Source organism: Vipera ursinii (assembly GCF_947247035.1).
Source record: "Vipera ursinii genome assembly, chromosome: 13".
In the NCBI taxonomy this organism is placed as follows: Eukaryota; Metazoa; Chordata; class Lepidosauria; order Squamata; family Viperidae; genus Vipera; species Vipera ursinii.
In genome coordinates this window covers 9,778,114-9,800,696 of record NC_139526.1, presented here as the reverse complement: position 1 = coordinate 9,800,696, position 22,583 = coordinate 9,778,114, and the positions used below count along the sequence as shown (strand labels likewise).

Genomic DNA, 22,583 nt, shown 5'->3' with positions numbered 1-22,583 from the left:
GAAGCGAAGCTGACACCCACCCACGCACACACACCGTTGACTTGTCAGAAGCCCCCTATGAAGGTGGCAGATGGCAATCCCAGGACCCCTGCATGCTGCAGCCGTCATAACTAATGATACATGCTGGTTGCCAAGCCCCCGAAGTTTGACCACGTGACTTGGGGGAAGAGTTTGATCACGTGAGTTGTGGGGAAGGCCGCAACAGTTCAGAAGTGTGAAAATTGGTCATAAGTGACTTTTTTTCAGGGCCGATGTCATTAAGCGAATGGTTGTGGATCGAGGACCACCCCTCCTGTACACAGTTTGCTCCGTGGTGTGTATATTAACCTGCCTTTTCTCGTAGTTTCACAGCTCTGAACGCCAGCAAAGAGAAGAAGAAGAAGAAATACTCGGGGACCCTGAGCGTCAAGGAGATGCTGAAGAAATTTCAGAGGGAAAAGGACGCCAAGAAGCAGAGGGACAATGAACCCAAGCTGAGCGTTCCCTCTTTGGCCGAAACCCCAGCTCAGCGGGAAGCCGAGATCGTGCCCGACCCTCTCCTCTCTCTCTTCGGCCACACGAGCGACAATGAACTGCTCCAGGCAGCCACAGCCATGGACTCCTTGACTGACCTTGACCTGGAGCAGCTCCTGAGCGAATCTGCAGAGGAAAGCCCTTTCCTGGAGATGGAGAATGGGAGCGATCCCCTAGGAGCGGGCCTGGAGCCCGACCTGAAACAGCCTCCCTCCCTGCCTGAGGGACTTCCAGAGCCACTGATGAAGCGCGTCGAGGAGCTCACTCAGGTATCTGTATGTCCAGCTGCACACGGGTCAAGCAACACAGGCAGCCCTCGGCTTAAAACGGGTCATCCAGCTGCCATTTGAAGCTAGGATGGTACTTCAGAAGTTCTTTGGCAGATCAAAGTGGCTTGCGAGTAGATGTGGAAGTTTATAAACCTTGGACTATTTTGCAAGAGGGAAAGCTATTATTGCGGCAATATATTTGTCAACGGGGGCGGTGGGGGAAAATGATGTGTGTTTTTGTGTTTTGTCGTTTTGCATCTTTAAAAAAAATGTTTTGTATAGTTTTGTTTTGTCTGTCCCGGGGTCATAGGATTCCCCTTTTGTGACCTGAGATGCACAGTCAATGGGGAAGCCAAATTTGCTTAACAACCATGTTACTAATTTAACAACTGCAAGGATTCATTTAGCTACGGTCATAAAACAGGGGAAATCCACTTAACGAATGTCTCACTTGACAACCAAAGGTTTTGGCTCAGTTGTGGCCATTAAGTCAAGGACTGCCTGTATGCTGATTTAGGATTCACACTAGCCTGGATTTATGAGAGTTTGGGTTGGATTCAGCGCAGTTCTGTTTTACTGGGGCTGTGGTCTTTTTGCCTTTCAATCCATAGTTTCTAATCAGTCTTTTTTTTTCCCTTCATAATCCAGCTCCTTCCCTTGCTTTCTCTCCCCCCTTCCCTCGGCCCAGTGTCGCTGTTGCCTCCTAACTGTCCTGTGTTGTGTGTTTCTGAATTAGGCTGCCAGAGCTGCAGAGAGGGAAGGCAAACACAAGTTCTTCAACCAAGACATGAACAGCATCTTACTGGAGTAAGCCCCCTTCCTGGTTGTAGAAGTCAGGCCTTGCAAAGCATCCAAGAAAGCGTGAGAGAGAAGAGGGAGAGTGTCTTAGAGACTCTCTTTGCAGCATGCAGAACAAGTTGCAACATGGTGAACGAACACCATCCTGTCCCAATTGGTTGTTGTGACATCCATTTCAAGTGACTGGCCATTTGAAATGGCCTCCTTTGGGCACTGGGCTACTGGCCTGCGTTTGCAGCTGTTAGTTTGGCTTTTTTGTTTCTGTAATTTGTATCCTGCCTTTTACTATTTTTATAAATAACTCAAGGCAGCACACATATTTAACACTCTTTCCTCCACCAGTTTTTCCCCACAACAACCCTGTGAGGTGGGTTGGGCGGAGAGAGAGAGAGTGAGTGTGTGATTGGCCCAAGATCACCCAGCTGGCTATCATGGATAAGGTCTTCTCCTTTCTAGCCTGGTGCCCTAATCGCTACCAAACACACAAATTGTGACTGCAGTTGACAATCTTTTAGCCAGAAACCGATTTATGGCAAAATCTGGCCCATAGCGAACAAGGGGGTTAGTTTATGACCGCTCTGTTCACTTAATGACCACTGCAAAAAGATAAAAAGGGGTCCAGTTACACAATAACCCACTTCACAACTGTCACAGCTTACAGCTCTAATTGTGCTCGTTTATCCACTATAAGTCAAGGACTGCCCACAGTGTCTAAGCGAGACAGGTCCAGGAAGGAGACGAAAGGAGACTTCATGCTAACTCTTAAGTATAGATGTAGCGATCCCCAAAATGAAAGAGGAATGGGGTGAACACCTAGAGCTGACCAGCGTGCCAGTTTGTCAGCCAGCAAGCAGGAGTAGGCTTGCCAAACTTAAGCTGGTATTTTGGATCAGCAGCTTATTTGAGAATGATTCCTACATTGCCATAAAATATGTCACCTGAAAGATAAAAAGGCTCTTTGGGCCATCACTGACAAGGTTATCTTAGAAGCAAAACAATTTGGGGGAAATTAACATCTCCATTGCTCGAGGGGGGATACATGACTTCATGACTTCCTTTGTACAGAAGGCCTTAATACTTAGTTGTACAATCTGCTAGAGGTACATAGTCCATAATATTATAAAAGGTAAAAATGTGAACAATGTAAGTGCAGATGTTGGAAGTGCTGTTAATTGTAAGGGGGGGGGAGAATAACTGACTAGTTAAGTCTTACTGAAACAGTATATGAAATTTTGCTAAAACTTATGGTTGCAAATAAATGTACTAAATGAAATGAAAATTTTAAACACTTTCTAGGTAAATCAGAAGAGGCAGAAAAAGGCAGGCAGACTAGAAAGGAAGGGTTAGAAATTACCTCCTTTTCTGCCACATTTGTTCAAGGGGACGTTCCCAGTGGCGTCCTTTTACTTGCAGGGGAAATTAATGTTTTATTTTGAGGGCGATGATGAAATGTTCCTAAGTGTTATATGGGTGAGGGGTAAAACCCTTGTTTCCAGGGGCTTCAGAGTTAAACTGGCATTGTTTTAATGAGGTGGCATGTATCCATCTTCGGTGGCACTTAGGGAAAGTGGCTGAACCAGAGCTAAATTCTTCTTCCTCTTCTGCCCTCAGTATAGAGCTGCAAACCCGGGAGTTGAACAGCCAAATGCGATCGGGGGTCTATGCGTATCTGGCCGCCTTCTTGCCTTGCAACAAAGATACCCTGGTCAAGCGGGCCCGGCGACTTTACCTGTATGAACAGGTGAGTGATTGTGGGGGGGGGCACAACCACTGACGAACCATTGCACAGAGATGGGTAATTTGCATTTCCCCGCCCCCGCCCCAATTGAAAATGCTTTGCAATGGGTCGCTTCAGGCTTTTAAGCGGGAGCAGTCTGGCCTTTAGAGCCTACAAGGTGAGGGAGCAGGGAGGAAAGGGAGGGCACTTGGAGAAAAAGTGAAAATATGGCGCCGTGATTTAGATACAATGCCAGAGGAGCCCAAGAGCAGCCCAACCTCCTCTTCATTTGACCTTGTGGGAGGAATCCTGGCTTGAGGAAAGGAAGCTGTGTTTATTTGCATTTGTGCCCCTATTTCAGCTAGGCTGAGAGAATTCATTGCTCAGAAAGGAAAGAACCTTAAAAACACGCAGGCCAGTGCCGCCGCTTAACAGTGTCCCAGATTACAAGGGATGAAAGGAGAGCAAGGAGAACCCAGTAGCTGCGGGAAGAATAATGACCTTTTACTGCCTCTCTGGAAACGTCACGAAGAGAAAGCTGAGCCTTTAGGAAAGAGGGGTCCATGACATTTGAGTAATACCTAAACGCGACCGGCTCCTTGCTTCCTGAGAAAGGTGCCTGGAGTTCCCTTAACAAGAAGCTTTTGTGTGTCTCGTAGCCCTTCTGAGTGTACACAATTCTGCTTCCCTTCCTCCCTCCCCCCCCCACCTTGCATTATTTAAATAAAACCACTGCCTGCTTGTGGGTGCAGCTGAACAGGGCGAACCGTAACTCTTGGTCCTTTTTTTTAGGGGGGTCGGCTGAAGGAGCCGCTTCAGAAGCTGAAAGAGGCCATTGGCAGAGCAATGCCCGAGCAGATGGTCAAATACCAGGAAGAATGCCAAGCACACACCCAGGCCAAGTTTGCCAAGTACGTGTTTCATTTATTTTTGTTATCTCTCTGGCCGCCCTTCCTTGCAGTTCTCCATCGGTACTCCAGGCTTGGCAAGCCCTCCAGGCTAGAAGCATAACCGCCGAGAACTCCTGGGGTGCCTCCTTACCGGCCGATGCTGGGCAGGCAAGATATTTCTGGAGAAGGGCCTCGTGCGTCAATTATCATTTTTCTTCTCTCAGGATGCTGGAAGAGGAGAAGGACAAGGAGCAAAGAGACCGGATTTGCTCCGAGGATGAGGATGAGGATGATAAAGGAGGAAAGAGGATCATGGGACCTCGGAAGAAGTTTCAGTGGAATAATGAAATCAGGTTTGCTGAAAAACATCTGGATTTTAGAACCCTGCTCTGGGATTGGGGAGAACAGCGTCACTCTCCCTCTGGGAATGCGCGCGCCTTGGCTGTCCCGTTCTCACGGTTGGTGCAAGTGGTCCTTACAGCTTGTTTGCAGCTGTTAACTTTGTGACCGTTCAAAGTTACAACAGCACGGAAATAAGGGAGATATGACCGGTCCTCCTCGCACTTGGCCACTGTAGCGTCCCCCAGTCATATGATCAAAATTCAGCTGATTGGCAACCGGTATGTCGTGCCCTGTCCCGAGATCACGTGATCACCATCTGTGACCATCCCAGCCGGCTTCCAACAGGCAAAGTCAATGGAGAATGCCAGATTCGCTTAACAACTGCAGCGATTCACTTAGCAACTGTGGCAAAACAAAGTGAAATTGGGTGTGCCTCATTGAACAACCACCTTGCTTAGCAACAGAGATTCTGGTTCTAATTATGGTGGTTAAGTCAAGGGTTACCTCTAATCTGGTTTAAAGGTCTCTTGGCAAGATCTTTTAAGACAGTGATGGCGAACCTTTTAGAGACCGAGTGCCCAAACTGCAACCCAAAACCCACTTATTTATCACTGGGTGCCAGGTGGGTGTGGCCCACCGGGTGGGTGTGGCTGTGGTGGCCATGGCAGATTTGGTGGGTGTGGCCAAGGTGGGTGTGGTCACCTTAATGTTGCTCGTGGGGAGGGACACCTGTGGGGGGTGGGCAGGTTTGGGGGAGATCCAGGAGGTCTCTGGTAGGTGTGGCGGTAGGCAGGAGACTCATCCTGTGGGGTGAGGCGAGGCAGGGTGGGGGTGCCATTGCCATGGGGCAAGGCAAGGGCTGGAGCAGCTGCTGCCTGACACTGTCAGCCCCTGCACTCAGAGGCCAGCGAGCGCATGGGGGCCGACGGTGTCCGTCCGTAGCCACAGCCTGCCGGCTCCTTGACCAGTGCACTCTGGGCCTCCGCAGCCCGTTGCCAGCAGTTCAAAGAAGCCGCCTCCAAGATGGATGGTCGGGCAACAGCTGAGGAGGCAATGCAGTGGGTCGTGCCTGGGAAAAGGAGAGTGTGCGAGGCCAGGAGGGACGGGATGGGGGGGGAGGGAAACCAGCCATGCCGGGATGCATTCAGCCACGTGGGACCTCGGTGAGTTAGCAGGCGGCTGGTTGAAGAGGGACAGTTGCCACCTCCGGGGCATGGCGCGGGTGCCCACAGAGAGGGCTCTGAGTGCCGCCTCTGGCACCCGTGCCATAGGTTCGCCACCACTGTTTTAAGAGGTCCAGTTTCAAAGCAAGAGACTTATCACTGAAGACTATTCGGTGTCATTTTTAACTGGTTTCTGTTAAGCTTTCAAAAAATCATCCCTGCTAACGTATATAATATTGTGCATAGCATTAGTGTAGTTGGTGACTTACATAGCAAAATATATAGTATACAAGCAGCTCCTGAAAACCCACCCCTGGGGGAAATATCCAATGGGAAATGAAACAAGCATTGATGAAAGGATCAAGCAGAGCCTGGGTAACCCATTGAGAAAGGGAGAGAGCAAATGTATCTCAGCTGTCAGAAGCCTGCCCAATCTCCAGCTGAATACTCAGAGGCTATTAACGAACCATATTTCTGTCAGCAACACAAGATATTGAAATAGTGAAGTCTGGGGAACATATCCCCTACAGTTGATGTCACTGCTATTTGAGTTGAGGTGGAATTTGAGGATATTTGAGGCCACTGTAGGTGAGATCATATTTAAAATACCTTTTTCAATCTCAGTTAAAAGACACTGTCCGTAGGGTTTGGGAGATAGCTTTGGAAAACCCGGTGAACGTTTTTCCCCTTGTAGGGATTTGCTTTGCCAAGGCGTGAAGATCAAACTGGATGGGTATGATCTGGAGAAGAACAAAGCTCAGTCCATGGAAGACTACGTAAAAACATTCCTAGATGCCGAAGTCAAACCTCTTTGGCCAAAGGGCTGGATGCAGGCCAGGTAAAAGAAAAGACCAGCCATCGACGACTCCTTCCCCATTTAATCAGTCCATCAATACCTTAGATATAGTACGGTTTGATCCACAAGTCGGCAGCCCCCAATCTTTTGGGCCCCAGGAACTGGTTCCATGGAGGGTGGTTTTTCCGCAGACCGGGAAGGTTTCACGCTGCCTGGATCTGGTGCTTGCGTGGGTAGGCCTTCCCCCCGCTTCCGCGGCGCAGTTCCTGGCAGTTGGGGACCCCTGCCACAAGGTGTCGTGTCTTTTTTTTTAGAATTCCTCAAATCTTACAAAATTGACTATGTATTTCCATCATACATATACCACGGTATTACGTGCTCCTTCTATATAATTTTATTACTGTTATCCCTGTGCTCTGTCTCATATGCAAAATAAATAAAAGAGACCAGAGGAATGAAAAGTAAATAATTTTGTAAGTATCCCTAATGAATGTAAAGTTTCTAGTGCCGTGTTTATGCTATAAAGAGGCGATAGATGGCTGTTGAACGATTGAAGCTTCAGCCTAAACCAGGATTCTTCAGACTTGGCCCTTTTATGACTCGTGGACTTCAACTCCCAGAAGTCCTCAGCCAGCTTGCCTGGCTGAAGAATTCTGGGAGTTGAAGTCCACAAGTCATAAAAGGGCCAGGTTTGAAGACCCCTGGTCTAAAGCAACGAAGAGCAAATAATGTGAATGAAGGGCCCATAAAAGTCTTGTTTGCTTTGAGAGGAATGGTAGCTATGAACTCCTAAAGAAATGGTGCCTCTTGGCACTTTTTGTGTCAATTGGGACAAAGAGCCTACAAATGCCCGAAACCCTTTGTCCCAACTAGGTAGTTTAATAGTTGTAGCAGGAATTTGTGCAGCTTTTTTCTTCGGAATGGCATTAGAATGGGGTATTGTTCGCTTTGTCACTCAGAATGATCTTAGAATCAGAGATCTGGAAGGGACCTTGGAAGACTTCAAGGCAGGAGCTCTTGTGCCATTCCAGATGAATGAATGCCAAGTTTAGTTAGTTGTTAGATTTAATTGAGATTTAGTTAGTTAGATAGAATGCCCAAGTTAGTTAGAATGTCCAATTTAGATAGTTAGGACTGCAGAAAAACAATTGCAACCAGCCTGCCTTTCACTGAGGACCTGTATATTGCGTGAACTAGAAAGAGGGTTGAGAAAATATCTACACACCCCTCAAATCCTGGACGTAAACTGTTTCAACTACTCCCCTCAGATGTTGCTATAGGGCATTGGATGCTAAAACGACTAGACACAAAGACAGTTTTTCCCCCTGGTGCCATCAGTCTGTTGAACACCTAATTCCCACAGTACTGTCTTACGTCTAAAGATATTTCCTCATGTAATAAGGCAGTATTGCTATTCTTGTCACCTTTTGCACTAGCTTCTCCTGTTGGCATCTTATGATTATATTACTTTGTTGTTTGTATGTACACTGAGAGCTTATGTGCTGGAGACAAATTCCTTGTGTGTCCGATCACGCTTGGCCAATAAAGTATTCTGTTCTGTTTTTTTTTCTCTTAAAAACCTCCAGTGATGTTTTATTTAGCTTAGATAAATCAAGATTGGAGGGACAAACTTCGCTCCAGGATGATCCAATAACACTTTATTTATTTATTATTTAAACTTGTATACCGCCCTATTCCCGTAGGACTCAGGGCGGTTTACAGGGAAAAATTAAAAATACATAACATACAAAGTTAGAATCGATTAAAACTAAGATTAAATTAAATCCCTGAATTTAAACTAAAACCCCATTAATAAATAATTAAAACCCCTCAGTCTGGGCCAGACAGCTCAAAAAACCAAGTTTTCAAGTCCCTGCGAAATGAGCGAAGGTCGGGGACGGTCCTAAGCTCCGTGGGAAGTTGGTTCCAAAGGGCCGGTGCGCCCACAGAGAACGCCCTTCCCCTGGGGATAACCTGCCGGCATTCCTTGACCGCCGGTACCCTAAGAAGGCCCTCCCTGTGGGAGCGCACAGGACGATGGGAAATTGATGCCGGCAGCAGGTGTTCCCTTAGATAATCCGGACCCAAGCCATTGAGAGCTTTATAGGTCATTACCAGCACCTTGAATCTCACCCGGAGGACAACCGGAAGCCAATGCAGAAAGACTTCTGTCTTTCTGTCTTTTCTCATGGCTTGCTTGGCAACTGCAAACTTGACCATTTTTTAGCAGCAAATGTGATTCCTGTAATTTTGCTACCAGTGGTTCAACAATTTTGTTTACAGGGGTTCTTCTTTGAGAAATCCTTATTCCTGTTATTTTCAACCCCCCTACCCCCCTTTTTTTGGGCAAAACAGTTTTGTCTCAGTTTCTCCCCTCCTCCTCTTCTTTTTCAGGACGTTGTTCAAAGAGAGCAGAAAAGTGCACAGTCATCTCACTTCACTCCCGTGAGTATTTCTTACATTGCCACTACAAAATGCGAATGTCAGGAGTGAAAAGACCAACTCCACTTAGTGAAAGTACAGTTCAGCTGATCTTTTGCTAAAAGATCCTCTCAACTAACAGCTAGCACTTACTTGGAGTTAGATAAGGGTCCAGGGCACTTAAAGGAGGCTGAACTTAATCCACTTGTGACTACATAGGGGATACTAGGCTGATCCCTTCTTTAACTGAGCCCAACAGTTGGGGGGTTCCCTCACTGCCTACCAAGCGTAATTGTTGCTGTCATTCAATATGCAACTGTCTTGTCATGCTTTTGCTTAAAATTTTGTGAGGACCTGTGTTTTTGTGCTGATTTTTTTTAAATGACTCAGAATTAAAACTGTATTACAGCTAAGCTGATGTTACAAATGTACTACAACCATATCAAGAGGATAGAATTTTACTACTAAGTAGCAAAAGGTACCTGGGTACCAAACAATGAGGCCAACAGAGCCTTGTTGACATCTTCTCTTGTTATACAGTGTCAAGCTCGTCCCTCTCCTATTCTCTGAGAACTCATACCTACAGATTTTTCCCAGGTTGCTACCCGATATGCTTTTCACTGGAAGTGCAAGCAACTTTCATTAACGATTTTCAGCAGGGACACGTTCCATTTTTTAAATGTGCAAATTATCTTTAGAGAAGGTTACTTAAATAATTGGATTTATGTTCCAGTTTGAGCAGTTGATATGGCCTGCCCTAAGCACTACTCAAAGGGACGCGGTGGCTCAGTGGGTTAGGATGCTGAGCTTGTCGATCAGAAGGTCGGCAGTTTGGCGGGTCGAATCCCGAGTGCCGCGTAACAGAGTGAGCGCCTGTTACTCGTCCCAGCTTCTGCCAACCTAGCAGTTCGAAAGCACGTAAAAATGCAAGTAGAAAAATAGGGACCACTCCGGTGGGAAGGTAACAGCGTTCTGTGCGCCTTTGGCGTCTAGTCATGCCGGCCACATGACCACGGAGATGTCCTCGGACAAGCGCTGGCTCTTCGGCTTTGAAACGGAGATGAGCACCAGCCCCTAGAGTTGGAAATGACTAGCACGCATGTGTGGGGGAATCTTTACCTTTACCTTTTAAGCACTACTCTAGTTATCAAGTCTGGCAAGTGTTGTTAACGCTGCATTTCATTCTCCCGGAAATGAAGCAAACCTCCTCTCTCCTGGTTGTGTTTCCCTCAGAACCAAGAAAAAAGTGATGGCTCCTCCAAAGGTAAAAGGAAAGGTGAGTGGTTTGGTTGAGACTTTCAAAGAGTTTTCAGCCCTCGGGGGGGGGGGAGAATTGCAGGAGGATGCCACAATGACAAAGCTGTGACTGGGTTTGTATGAAAAGAAGTGTGTGGGGTGGTGTCTCCAGACTGGCTTCTTTTTCTTGCATGTGTGTGGGTTTCTTAGCTTTGCTTTCCAGAATTGCATGAAGCCTGTGCACCAAGGACTTCGCAATCTAATAAGTAACAAGATAGTAGTGTTGGGCGTGGAGATAGCAAAAAAAAGGGGGGTGGACTGAAAAAACACCAAATGTGTTGAGTATTCCCTGTAATGTATTTCTGAGACCTCCAATGTAGTAGCTTTCCAGAAGGGATTGCACAAAACAGCTTGACAAGCTTCACTTTGAGAGCGGGCAACTAAATTTCATTTTTGATGTGTGCCGTTGTGCCCACAGTAAAAAAAAAATGACAATAAAGGTTATCTTGCCTTATCTAAGTGCATTGACCTCTGAAAAGCCATTTCTCACAGAACTGTTGTGTTCTTTTTAGGAGCCTTCTGGCAAACCGGAGAAGAAGATTCCCCTCCCTGTGCCGTTGATCCACACCAGCGGTGCAGTTTCTCTTTCTCCAGATTCCCAGGGAGTTGTTGTCGGCCTCAGCCCTCAGACTAGGGAACTGCTGGCTATGAGTTCAAATCCAGTCACTAGCACCATGGCTGCTGCTCCTCTTCCTCCTCCTCCTCCTCCTCCCCCTCCTCCTTTCAGCCTGGACGATTCTCTTGACGAGGACTTGATCCATCACACGACTTCCTCTTTGGAAGCGGTCTCCAAGGAACTGGCTGCGCTCAACAGCCGAACGGGAGGCAACAGCCCTGACTTCACCGTCTCTCCAGCTCTGAAGACACCTGTGGAGAAGCCCTCCGCGCAGAGCAGCCTGGAGGAGAAGAGGGTCTTCCCCAAATCAGCTCCCGCCCCTGCTCATTCAGCTGCTGGAGGCTCCGTGCAGTCTCCACTCAACTTCTTGGCCGAACAGGCTTTGGCGCTAGGCCAGTGTCCTCAAGAGAAGAAAGCCGAGGGCCTCACTTACAAAGAACTTCCTCCTTGCCAGAGTCCTCCTTCCAAGCACTTGGAGGCCCACCAGGCCAAGCCGAAACACCACAGCCTGCCCCGTGCGTTGCAGGGCCCTCAGACCTCAACCCCCGTGCATACTCCCCAGGTGAAAGTGTTCCCTCTGGTTACTCAGCAGCAGAAAAGCTTCTCCCCTTCCCCGCCTTTTGTCAAGCTGCAGAACCCCAAGATTGTCTCCCCGCTGGTTCAGCGCCCTCCCCTCCAACAGCAAGCCAAGGCCCCCGCCAAGGCCCCCGGCTTCCATCCTTCCTCTTCCTCCTCCTCCTCCTCCTCTTCAACCGTCTCTCCCAAGACCCCCAATTCTTCGGTGTCTCTAAGTTTCGCCGGGAAGCACCCGAGTAGCCCTAGTTCCTCAGGGCAGTCTTTCAAGTCGCCCTTTGTGGCCCTGTCCAGGCACGTGGCTTCTACCGGAAGCGTGTCGTCCGGCATTTCCTCAACTCAGAGCTCCCCTTCAGGCACCACCCTGCCCGGCGCCTCTGTCCCTTCTTCTGGGCAGGCTCCCAGTCGCTCGTCGCCCAGTTCCATGGTGAAGAAAACCCTCGTCCCTCAAAAGCTGACTCTGGTGGCTCCGCCGGGGGGTCCCAACGTCAGCTCCAGTGGAGGAACCCAAGGAGTGGCCAAGTTGTTGACCTCTTCCCTGAAACCTGCCATGATCAGCAGCTCTGCATCCTCGACCTCTGGGCCGGTGAGTGGCTTCTAAGAAAGGCCAGGAGTTGGCTCGGGGAGTTTCAGAGCTCAAGAGTGCAAATTTGCACTATCCAGATAAGGGGCAACTGTTCCAAGACTGCAGATATCGCCGTGCGCTTTTGTCTCCCTGCCCCCCCCCCCCCTTTTTTTTTGTTTTTTTGGAAACCATCTAAAACTTGCAAACTGGAGCAGGTTTGCCCAAATTTCCCTGAACTCAGTTTATGAGACCTGCTGAAACTAAGCAAGGCTTGGTGACCTTTCAAATTTTGACCAGTTGTTTTTTTTTAAAAAAAAAAACGTTTTTAAGGAAAAACCAAGGAAGTCGAGTTGCCTTTTGGAAAAGCACCTTAGGGACAACTGTGACCGGGATGATTGAGGAACTCCATAGGCACGTTGATCCTTGTGTTAAGGGGTAATTCCTCCCTCTGTGCCTGTTAGTGCCGTCTATAAATGTAATATCCATAAATTCATGGTGATCTTAATTGCGTTCGTTAAAAATGGAAGAAAGCCTCAATTTCTCAATGTCTACGGGGGTCCTCAGTCATCCAGGTCATGGTTGTCCCAAAGGCGCTTTTCCAAAAGGCAACTGGACGTCCTTGGTTTTCTTCCTTTGCTTCTCATCCAAGAAGCTTCTTCAGTTCCTTTCTTCCCTCCAGAACACAGCGCACACAGGTATGTGAACATTTGGCACCATTTAAGTAGATTGCCAAAGGGGTTTTTTTAGTCCTTAAAAAACCAAAACACTTTATCGCAAGCCTACATTGAATGCCTCAAGATAACTATCCTATAGGAAAACAACAGCAGTTCTAAGCAAAGGACTATAAGAAACTTTTTTTTTCTTCAAGAGCCAATGTTTGTTTTAACTCGTGATTATCGACTGCTCCATAATTTTGGGACGTGGGCAAAGGCTTCTTTGTAAAATGATAAGCCCACGGATCCACCCTGCAGGGGCTGACAATGGAGAAGGGGGGACCGCTGCTTTTCTGCTCTTAACTGGTGTTCTTTTCACCCACCCTTTCCTTCCTCCCCCCGTTTACCCCCGTCTCCCAGAAAGAAACCGGTGGAGCAGTCTTGCTGACCAGTTCGTCTTCCTTGAACGTCCTGTCTCCTTCCTACAAATCCAACAGGCCAAAGCTGCCCACGGCACTAAGCTCTGCTCCACTGGGAATTATATCACCCATCCATTCCTTCCCTCTTCACGTGATTTCCTACAGCTCTGACTCTTCGTCCAAGGCTGGGGTGTCAAAGGATGTGATAGTCACAGGACCGGCCCCAGGAACATTCCATCATGGTGTTGGCCATAGTAAGTGTTGGTTGGGAAAGGAGGGGTGGGGGGAGGCTGTCATGCTGGGGGTTACAGCCGGTAAGCATTGCTGCAGATAACGTGCTCCCCTTCCTGCTACGTGCACGTCTGTCCTTGTCAGAAGGGATCTTAAAAAAAAACAACTCATCTCCATGAATGTCACCTCCGATGAGTTACGAAGATCTCTTCCTGTCTCACTCATGTATATGTCTGCCATTGCCACTGTCTTGCTCTGCTTTTGCATCTCAACAATTCTGGGCCTGGGTCCCATTCTTTTCAAAAGCAGTCCTTCGGTTTTGGACAATCCGTTCCGGAATACCTCTCGTGTACATGATCTCCTCAGCATCCTTTTCCCTTCCTTTCATCCATTGACACGCCATGGGAAGGGTCCGAGATCAAAAGTCCTTGTGTGGCACATCTCCGAATGCAAAGTCTGTAATAGCACGGATCTACTGAGCCGTGTTGGCGCAGTGGTTAGAAGGAGTACTGCAGGCTAATTCACTGCTCACTGCCAGGGGTTCGATCCTGACCGGCTCAAGGTGGACTCAGCCTTCCATCCTTCCGAGGTCAGTAAAATGAGGACCCAGATTGTTGGGGGGCAAGAGGCTGACTCTGTAAACCGCTTAGGGAGGGCTATAAAGCGGTATATAAGTCCTAAGTGCTGTTTCTAGAGCTACACCCATTTTTCACCATTGGGTCAAGTGACCGTGAAGGGGCTTTCCCCAGATGGACCTCGAAAACTATACAGAAACTTCAGACAGGTCGGAATTAACATGCTTTCCAACGAGTGCAAGTTGGCACCAAGTCTGTTTGCATCACTAACATTAATGATGTTAACCTAGTTTAGGGAGCTAAACATCTGCCAGCAAACAACCAAGCTCGGAAAACACCCCTCATTTTAACCCTGAGCTACAAATATTCTCCTTTATTGGCAAGTCTCTTTTGTCTCTTTGACCAGCAAGCCCCCTCCCCTGGGTTTCTGGAAGGGCAACTTCCCCCCTACAAATGTAACCATGGTCTTGAAGTATTTGTTTGGTGATCTATGCCTCTAAAATGAGATGCAGACACCCCCCCCCAAGGGGTAAAGCATTTCCCAAATGGGAGGCCCATTGCTGAAATTCTGCCGCCTTTGCTGTGCTGTTGGTGCTGGATGATGGGCTTTGTATGTGCAGTAGAAACCCCCGGTTTTTCTCCGTTCAGGCATTACATGACCTTGAACGTCATCCGTTGTGTTCCTTGGTCACTGTTCCCTTCTTCTGGCTATGCTTTTGTCATATTGTATTGCAATGGCTCGCCTTGCTGTCCTTTTATTGTTGCCGGGCGCTATAGCTGGAATATGTTAGTGGTATGTAATTATTTGAACTGAAACTGTGAGATGGGAGCAGAGAATTAACGTTTTGGCTCTGGCAGGGAGACAGTCCAGGCTGCCCCTGCTAGCTCATTCCTTGAGAACTGCACTTTCAAGTGATGGCTTGACCTATGGGAAGGGAACCGTTGCTGGGATTTTGCCCCATCCAATGCCCTGCGCCCCTTCAGGTACGTCGCTTTTTCAGAGCATCTGGTTTATGCCTTCAGCCACCACCGGCCAAACTCGTGGCGCATCAGCCAAACGTTTTGCGCCTTTACCGGTGAACTTGCTGAGCAGCCAATCAGATACGAGATAAAGAACTTTGCTGGAGGGTTTTTGGCAAAGGTTGGAACGGGGGAGGGCGGAGGGTGGGGGTCATTTTTCATCTGAATCCATCCATAGACCATCTTCGGCTCATTTGTCTTCAATGTACATATGTTTCTCTTCCTCCCTCTTCTTCCTCCTCCTCCTCCTCCTCCTCAATTCCCCTCTCCTTTCTAGGTCTTCTGGCTGGATTGTCCTCCAGCCTCCATCAGGCAGCGCCGCCTGCCCATTTATCCCACAGCTTGCCAGGTAACTCCTCCAATTGCTCTTGTTTGGTTTTGTGTGCTTCTGAGTCATTCAGCGGGCACCTCCCGGGACAGCTGCCAGCTTTGCCTGCCCATCACGAATTATTATTTGTTTAGCATATGGAATATCGTACATGGACTAGCAGTATAATGTATATTAACACTTCGTCTCAATAGAACCAAACAAAATATAAATGTTAAAAAGATCTATGTTCAAATAACAATGTCTAGGCCAGTGGTTCTCAGCCTGTGGTCCTCGGACCCCTGGGGCACGCAGTGCCGTCACAGGGGGTCCACAAAGGCTTGAAGAAACGTTATGATTTAAATTTTGAGCTAACTCTTGGGGGTCCTGGTCCATGGCCACAAAAGGTATTTAAAGGGGGGTCCGTGGTGAAGAAAAGGTTGAGAACCACAGGTCTAGGCCATCTGACCCTCATTCGTAATTAAATCAGATATTGGACCGGTAGATACTTACAGCCGCTCACAATGTGATCTACAGTTTGGTGTGGGACCCCACAGTCCCACTGAGGGGAGGATATTATGCCCCATTTATACTGAGAGCCCCAGCAGACGCCGTGTGAGGGGGTGAATCCTGTTCAGGATTGTCCATTGCTAACCGGAGTAGTTCAAAGCCTGCCACCATTTTTTTTGTGGGGTCATTTATATGTCTTCCTATGTCTGGGCGTCCAGGGACCCATTTGGGTTTCCATTGGGAATTGATGTTAAAGTTGTTGGGCAGATGTTGTGCGTGTGTCAGTGGGCTCTTCCTGGATTTGAGTCTTCCAGCTGATAAATGGGAAAAGTTGGCATACGCCGGTAGAAGTGAGTTATTCACATTTTTTCCATATTCACGAATTATCAAGCCTTCAACCCCAGGCTACTACATCTCTCCAAAAGCAGCCAGGCTGGATCCCACCAGCGGAATCTTTTGGAAGCTGAGCTTCTCCATACAAATTCCACATTATCCCATCCCAACATCGGATGCACTTCTCCCTTTGTGATGCCGGAGGGTGGATTAATTTATTTATTATTTTATTTTTATTTTATTACATTTATATACCGCCCTTTCCCGAAGGACTCAGGGCGGTTTACAGGGTGATTAAAAACCAAAATACAAAAGTTAAAAACAAATTTTAAAAAAATTATATGTGTCCCTGCTTAAATAAAACCCCAGTTAAAGTAAGATTAATCCTCAGCCTGGGCCAGAGAGCTCAAAGAGCCAGGTCTTCAGGCCCCGGCGGAATGAACGGAGGTCGGGGGCAGTCCTCAACTCCATTGGCAGCTGGTTCCAGAGGGCAGGCGCCCCCACTGAGAAGGCCCTATCCCTGGGCGTTACCCGCCGGCAATCTCTTACCGGTGGGACCCTGAGCAGACCCTCCCTGTGGGAGCGCACTGGACGAAGGGAACTTGATGCCGGCAGCAGGTGTAATGAACATCATTAAAGTCTGACTTGATTATTGCCTCTGATTATAGTATGTATTTTAGTCAGAGTTCCTACATGATTGGATTGGATTTTTTTTTTACAACAGTCATAAAGCGAGTGAGTGTAGTCATTAAGCAAATCACAGTGTTAAGTGAATTATCTGAATGATTGTACATTTGAATCCAATTTATCCAATGGCCTTTTTTTTCCTTCTGGAAAATTGCAAAAAAAAAAAAGTCATAGCACAGGGTCACATGACTGCAGGACCCTGCAACCAGACTTAAATGTGAGCCAGTTGCCAACTAGCTAAAATGCGATCATGTGGTGTAATAGTCATAACTTTGAGGAGGTGTCATGAGTAATATTTTTCTGATGCCATCATCACTTTGAACCGTCATTAAGCAATTGGTAGTAAGTCAAGGACCATCTGTATTGGGTGCTCAGTGTAATGGCACATTTAATTAGTGACATTGATTTGTTTCTGTTATTAAATGTATTGTTGCCCTTTATGTTTTTAGCTCTTTGGGAATTATCAGGTCAGTCAGTTGGTTTTATTTAACTCAGTATTGTCTACCAAAACTGACCAATCACAAGATTTCACAGAGGAATTGAAAAAATAGACTATTGCTGTGCCACTGATCTATAGTGGTTCTAGAAAGACAGGGAAGGCATTTCATAAAAACACAGCATGTAAGAGTACTGTTTAAAGGGGTTCTGAAGAGGACAATCCTAAGCTCAAAAAAATCCTTTGTGTTGATGAATTCCAGCAGTGTCTCTAAAGACTCTTCATTCGCTGAATCCTGCCCTCATTTTTCATGATTTTTTTATCCAGCTGTTGTTGAAATGAATGAGAAGCTGTGGTGGTTCAGCTAGAGAGGATATTTATTGTACCACAGCCCAGTAGCAAGATCAGTAATATTTTCTGATATTTGAGCTGTGCAAGTCTCTGGGATGCTTGCTTTTTGTTTGCCAAAGCAACTTCTGCAGTGTAAAATGTTCCTTGCAAAACATGAAGTGGCACTCAGGACTGGTTGTGTTAGGGTTTTTTTATTTGTGGTGAAGTCTTCTTTTATTATTAGGATAATAATAATTATTTTACAGATGGCGGGGAGATAGTTGGGCCTCTTTTGAGTTTGATGTCGATGTGATCAATTGCATTATCCTGTGGTTATTTTTTTGAATAAAGTTGTAATTTATGAAGCCACCCAGAATTGTTTTGGAGTTGGACAGTCTAAAAATGTGGGGGCTTTGGTGCTCTTTCAGCTTGGTTGTTTTCTTACATTATTTCATTACCCAAACTAGGTAACCTCATCAATGCTAGTCGTGCTATCTCGTTTGGGTAATGAGATGCTAGCCAGTAGCATTGATGAGGTTACCTAGTTGGGTCATGAGATGTCTGCAAGAAAACCACCAAGCTCAGAGGACACCAAGGACCCCACAGTTCAACCCAGGGCTACAAATATTCTTTATTAATCTAAAAATGTCTTTATTCAACCAGTCAGCCAGTCAACTCTTCTGCTTGATCTTTCCCATGTAATCTATTCTGCCACAATATGGAAGATAGAGTTTATAAATAAATAAATAAACTCCTCCCTGCCCCCACCTGCCTCTGGTGTGGTACGAATCACATGACAAATGTGCTTTACAGACTAGTAACATAATAGAGGATGTCTCGGTTACGACAAACCCAGTCACCTCTCCTGTTCATGGGTTGTTTTTGTTTTTCCCCCGATTGCAGAATTTCTTGGCTGGACGTAATAATTCCCTCCTGCCCTGCGACTCTGTATTCTCGAAAGAAGTCGAAACTGCGATTGAGCGCCTTTCGTAACTTAAGACTTTGGAGCTTTGCTGCCATGTATGCTCATGACCTTTCGTTTTTGTGTCTCTTTCAGATAGTTCCCAGCTACACAACAAAGGGCCCAATGTGCAACCGCGGAAATTGTGACAATTCTGGGGGGAAAAAAGAAAAGAAAAAAAAAGGAACGCAACCAGCTCTGGGAAAAAGCCTGCAGAATGCATGCAGCAAGGGAGCCTTCCCATCGCTTCCTTGCTCTTCCTTCTTCGGTGGAATCGACCTGTAGGTTCCCACTCTTCTCCTTATCCCGGTTTGGACTAAGATTCTTCCCGGGGTGGGGGGGTCTGAGACGGATGCTGAAAAAGGAAGCATTTCGCAGGCCCAACGCTCACTTCAGTTCCTCCAGGGTCCAGATCAGGGGGAGGCCAGATCCTGAACAGATCCTGATCCAGAGGCCAGGTCCTTGTGTTCCTGCCAGGTGCCTCTTAGTTCTGCAACGGATTCCGGAAAGGCCCTCGCTTCTGCTTGTGGAAATATTACCGGCTGATCGAAGCTCAGCCCAGAGCGAATCGGCGGGGTGGGGTTCTCCTCCCTGATGGCCCCCCTTTCCTAAAGCTTTGCCGATCCTTCCCTGGAAAATCTTTCCTTCTCTGTGGCAGCTCACCCACCGGTCCTCTCAGAAGGAAGTCAAGACTTGAGGGGCCTCAAGATGCGCTCGTGGACCTTGAATGCAGTTGGGGGGCTCTTAACGGCAGTTCCCTCTCCTCAGTACGCTCAGTTTTCCGCCCCCCCCCGCCCCCCCATCTCTCCACTGAACACATCGGACAGGACTAAGCCCCCTTTCCTCCCCCGTGGGTCAATGTGTATAACGAAGCTGTCATTTCAGTGCCTTTTGATGGTGGAGCCAGAACGCAAGCTATCCCAAGCTCTTGGGCAGGAGCCCGCCGGAGCTTTTTAACGTTCTCCTTTTTTAAACATCCTTCTCTGTTATTTAAGACGCACCGGGATTTATTTAAGGGGACTTTGGGAGGTGGGGTGAGGGGGTGGGGTGGGGTGGCCCATCCTCACCCCCATTTTAACTGCGCTCGCTGGGGAATGCCACGCTGGCACCTGGGATGGGCATTCCTCGGAAAGCTGCCGGTTCTCTGCCAGAGTTCTCTTAAGCGTTTTGCAAATGAGAGCCAAGGCAGAAACTTTCTCCTTTGCCGTGAGAGCTGTCTCACAGTTCAGGCATCCAGTGACCTGATGTGATGGCACATTTGCTCACATGGAGTTGCCTGTTTGTGCCTGGAGCAGCCAGAAGAGCTTTCCTTACGCTCTGAATGGAAGGGAGATGCCGAGAATCCATTTCAGGACTTAAAAGTCATTTTCCGAGTAGACTTTTCCTCTCCCCCCCCCTTCTTTCTTAAGCTGCTTAGTTGCTTTGAAAACCAACCAGGGCTACCAGTTGCCCTGCCTTGGTTATGCTTTGGCGCTGTGCTAAAGGTTTGGGGCAGATCCTCCTAATCTTGACGCAGCATCCGGTCTGGAGGTTACTTTGGAGTAAAGGTGATGACCCAGGTTTTTGGTTTGGCTTGACCTCGTCGCTGTTCGATTCTCCAAACTGCTGCATCTTCTGGAGAAACATGCTTTGCAAGAGGAGAGAAGTAACAGTTCAGGCATCAATTATCCCATTTTTGGGGGAGCAAAAACACGCTTGAGTAGTCAGTACACGGCGGTTAGTTGCTGCTCTTTAGCCAGAGTTGCAAGGTTTTTTGTTTTTTGGTGTTTTTGGTTTTTTTGTGTGTTTTTTTTGTTTGTTTTTTTGGATTTTTTGTTTTTTTGCAAACTCCCGAACTCGAAAGCTTGTCAGCCCAACTTGACATCTATTTGCGGCCAGTTGTTTTCTCGCATAATCTTCTTCCATCTTTAACCCCAATTTACTGATTCTTCCACTCAAACAGAGGAAGCACTTGATCTGTCAATTAGTTGAACCCATTTTTAAAAAAATCAGCATGAGTTCTGTTTAATTTGAGACACACCCCTTCGGTCTAGAAAAACAGGTTCTTTGAACTATTTAGGATTCTTGCTTAACCTGTGCAAAATTGTTTCAAGTCCTTTGCATTTATTTATTTTTCCCTTTTCTTTTCCCAAAAGTTACTTTTTGGCCTCCTTGGCCACAGTTACTTCTGTTTAAAACATTGCAGCAGAAGAGCCAAAGACTGCATGCGTTTTAAGGTTACCCATTTTTTGAAGCGCTTTTTTTTTTAGTACATGGATTTTGATTGTGGGGGGGGTTGTTTTTCGTCAGAGCTCAGTCCTACTCTATGTTAATTACCTCTCAAAAAGCTGCTTTTATCAGTCATAGGAGCAAAGTGTTTGGCACTTGGCAGAATTTGGGCCTTGCATGAGCCATTATGCCTCCCCCTCCTCGCTCTTCTCCCAAAAGCTTTGGTTGCTACGTGTACCGGTGCCTGCCATAGCTGGAGCAGAAGCCCTCGTCTGTTGCCTCAGGGAAATGTTACGTGGTGGAACTTCTGCCCAATCTCTCCCTTTCCTGCTTTCTTCCCTTCCCCCTTTCTTTTGTGTTTTTAAGAAGTAGAACTTAAAAAGCAAGCCATGGCAGGGCAAGATCAAAGAAGGGTGGGCGAGCCAGCGGGTGGGCAATGCAACGGTGGCCGCTGCTCCCCCCCCCCAGGAGGGTGTCTACCTTGGCTTCAACTGTTGGGGGAGATTTTGTTTACGGTGGGCATAAGCACCACCCGATGGCACTTAAAAAAAAATAAATTAAAAAGCAGCCTCTTTTGTGCGCAGAAAGAGCTGCGATTTATTTTTGTGTGTTTGGGAGAAGGGCGGGGGTGCTGGGGAAAAGGCAGTCTTTCTAGGAGATAAGGAGGGTGGCGGTGACATGGAAAAAAAGATTAATCTTGTATACTGCAACTGAATAAAATTGGTTTGGTTTTTGTTTTGTTTTTCCCCAGAACATTTATCATTTCCTCCAAAATTGAGGATTGGGGAAAGGGGCAGTCTAACTTGAAGGGTAGAGCTACCCACATTAAATGAATGCGACACTCCTTGGCATTGTCGCTGAAACATGGATGAGATGTCAGGTGTAAGGTCCTAGAAACTGCCATCTGCAGGGAAAGAGTCCTGATAGCTTTACCCTTCCCCAACTTAGGGGATGGGTGGGGGGAGGGAGGGAGGGATATGGATGAACATGGATGGCTGCATGAATGGGTGGATAAGGATGAAAGGCTGGATCTCAGCTCCCAGAATTTGCCAGCCAGCAAGGTCTTTGCTGAAAGTTCTGGGAGTTAGAAGTCTGCAGATCTGGCAGGTACCAAAGCTGGAAACACACAGCTCTAGGTGTCTATGGAGATTCTCAATCATGCAGGTCACGGTTGTCCCCAAGGTGCTTTTCCAAAAGGCAACTGAACTTTCTTAGGTTTTTCCTTTGAAAACATTTCGCTTCTCCTCCCAAGAAGCTTCTTCAGTTTCTTGGATGAGAAATGAAACATTTTCAATGGAAAAAAAAGCAAAGACGTCTTGTGGGAAAAGCACCTTTCAGACACAGCTGTAGGTGTATGGAGTTTAGCTTCCAGCTTAGCAATTGTTGAAAATCCTAAATTTCCTGCAGAGATACATGGGAAAGGCAGGATTACAGTTAACACCTGAAAATTCGGGGGGGGGGGTGTTGTAGAGGGTTGACAAAAATGCCCGCAAGTTGGTAGCTATGCTGAAGACCAAAATTAGGGATAGTTGTAGAAAAACACATTTGGAGTCTGCAGTCTGCACCTCTTGGTGCCTGTTGGTATGTATTTTGCAGAGTGGCACCTAGGGCCACATCGACGGACTCCTGATGTTTCATTCTTATCAGCCCTGGTGTGCTTCAATCTGATTGTGGAATCACAGTGGTCAATGACACTCCCGGAAAAGAATTGGCTTAATTTATGGTAATGGAAGGCTAATATTCTCAAAACTGCCCTGTTTCTGCATCTGCCTTGCATCGCTATATGCCTCTTCAGTGTTTCCATGAGAATGTCAAAAGAATGCCATTGAACATAGAATAACATGAGAGTTGGAATCATCTAGTCCAAGGCTTTTCAACCAGGGGTACGGGTACCACCTGTGGTACATTTGTACCTGGCAGGTGGTACACAACCATCCTAGAAAAGTAGTGGGGG

General features: G+C 47.2%; 1 protein-coding gene across 2 annotated transcripts in view; it reads left to right on the top strand.

Annotated features, from left to right (window-relative positions):
- UBN1 (ubinuclein 1) overlaps window positions 1-20,907 on the top strand; it is a 34,509-nt gene extending 13,602 nt beyond the window's left edge. For both annotated transcript variants that reach the window (XM_083372985.1, XM_083372986.1), the window contains 13 exons: window positions 344-782; window positions 1,519-1,589; window positions 3,192-3,321; window positions 4,090-4,208; window positions 4,412-4,540; window positions 6,387-6,530; window positions 8,883-8,933; window positions 10,143-10,185; window positions 10,718-11,980; window positions 13,033-13,285; window positions 14,696-14,821; window positions 15,135-15,206; window positions 18,518-20,907. In XM_083372985.1, coding sequence (XP_083229111.1) covers window positions 344-782; window positions 1,519-1,589; window positions 3,192-3,321; window positions 4,090-4,208; window positions 4,412-4,540; window positions 6,387-6,530; window positions 8,883-8,933; window positions 10,143-10,185; window positions 10,718-11,980; window positions 13,033-13,285; window positions 14,696-14,821; window positions 15,135-15,206; window positions 18,518-18,570 — 2,893 coding nt within the window. In that variant the 3' untranslated portion in view covers window positions 18,571-20,907. The remainder of the gene's footprint in view (window positions 1-343; window positions 783-1,518; window positions 1,590-3,191; window positions 3,322-4,089; window positions 4,209-4,411; window positions 4,541-6,386; window positions 6,531-8,882; window positions 8,934-10,142; window positions 10,186-10,717; window positions 11,981-13,032; window positions 13,286-14,695; window positions 14,822-15,134; window positions 15,207-18,517) is intronic.
- Window positions 20,908-22,583: the final 1,676 nt, after the last annotated feature.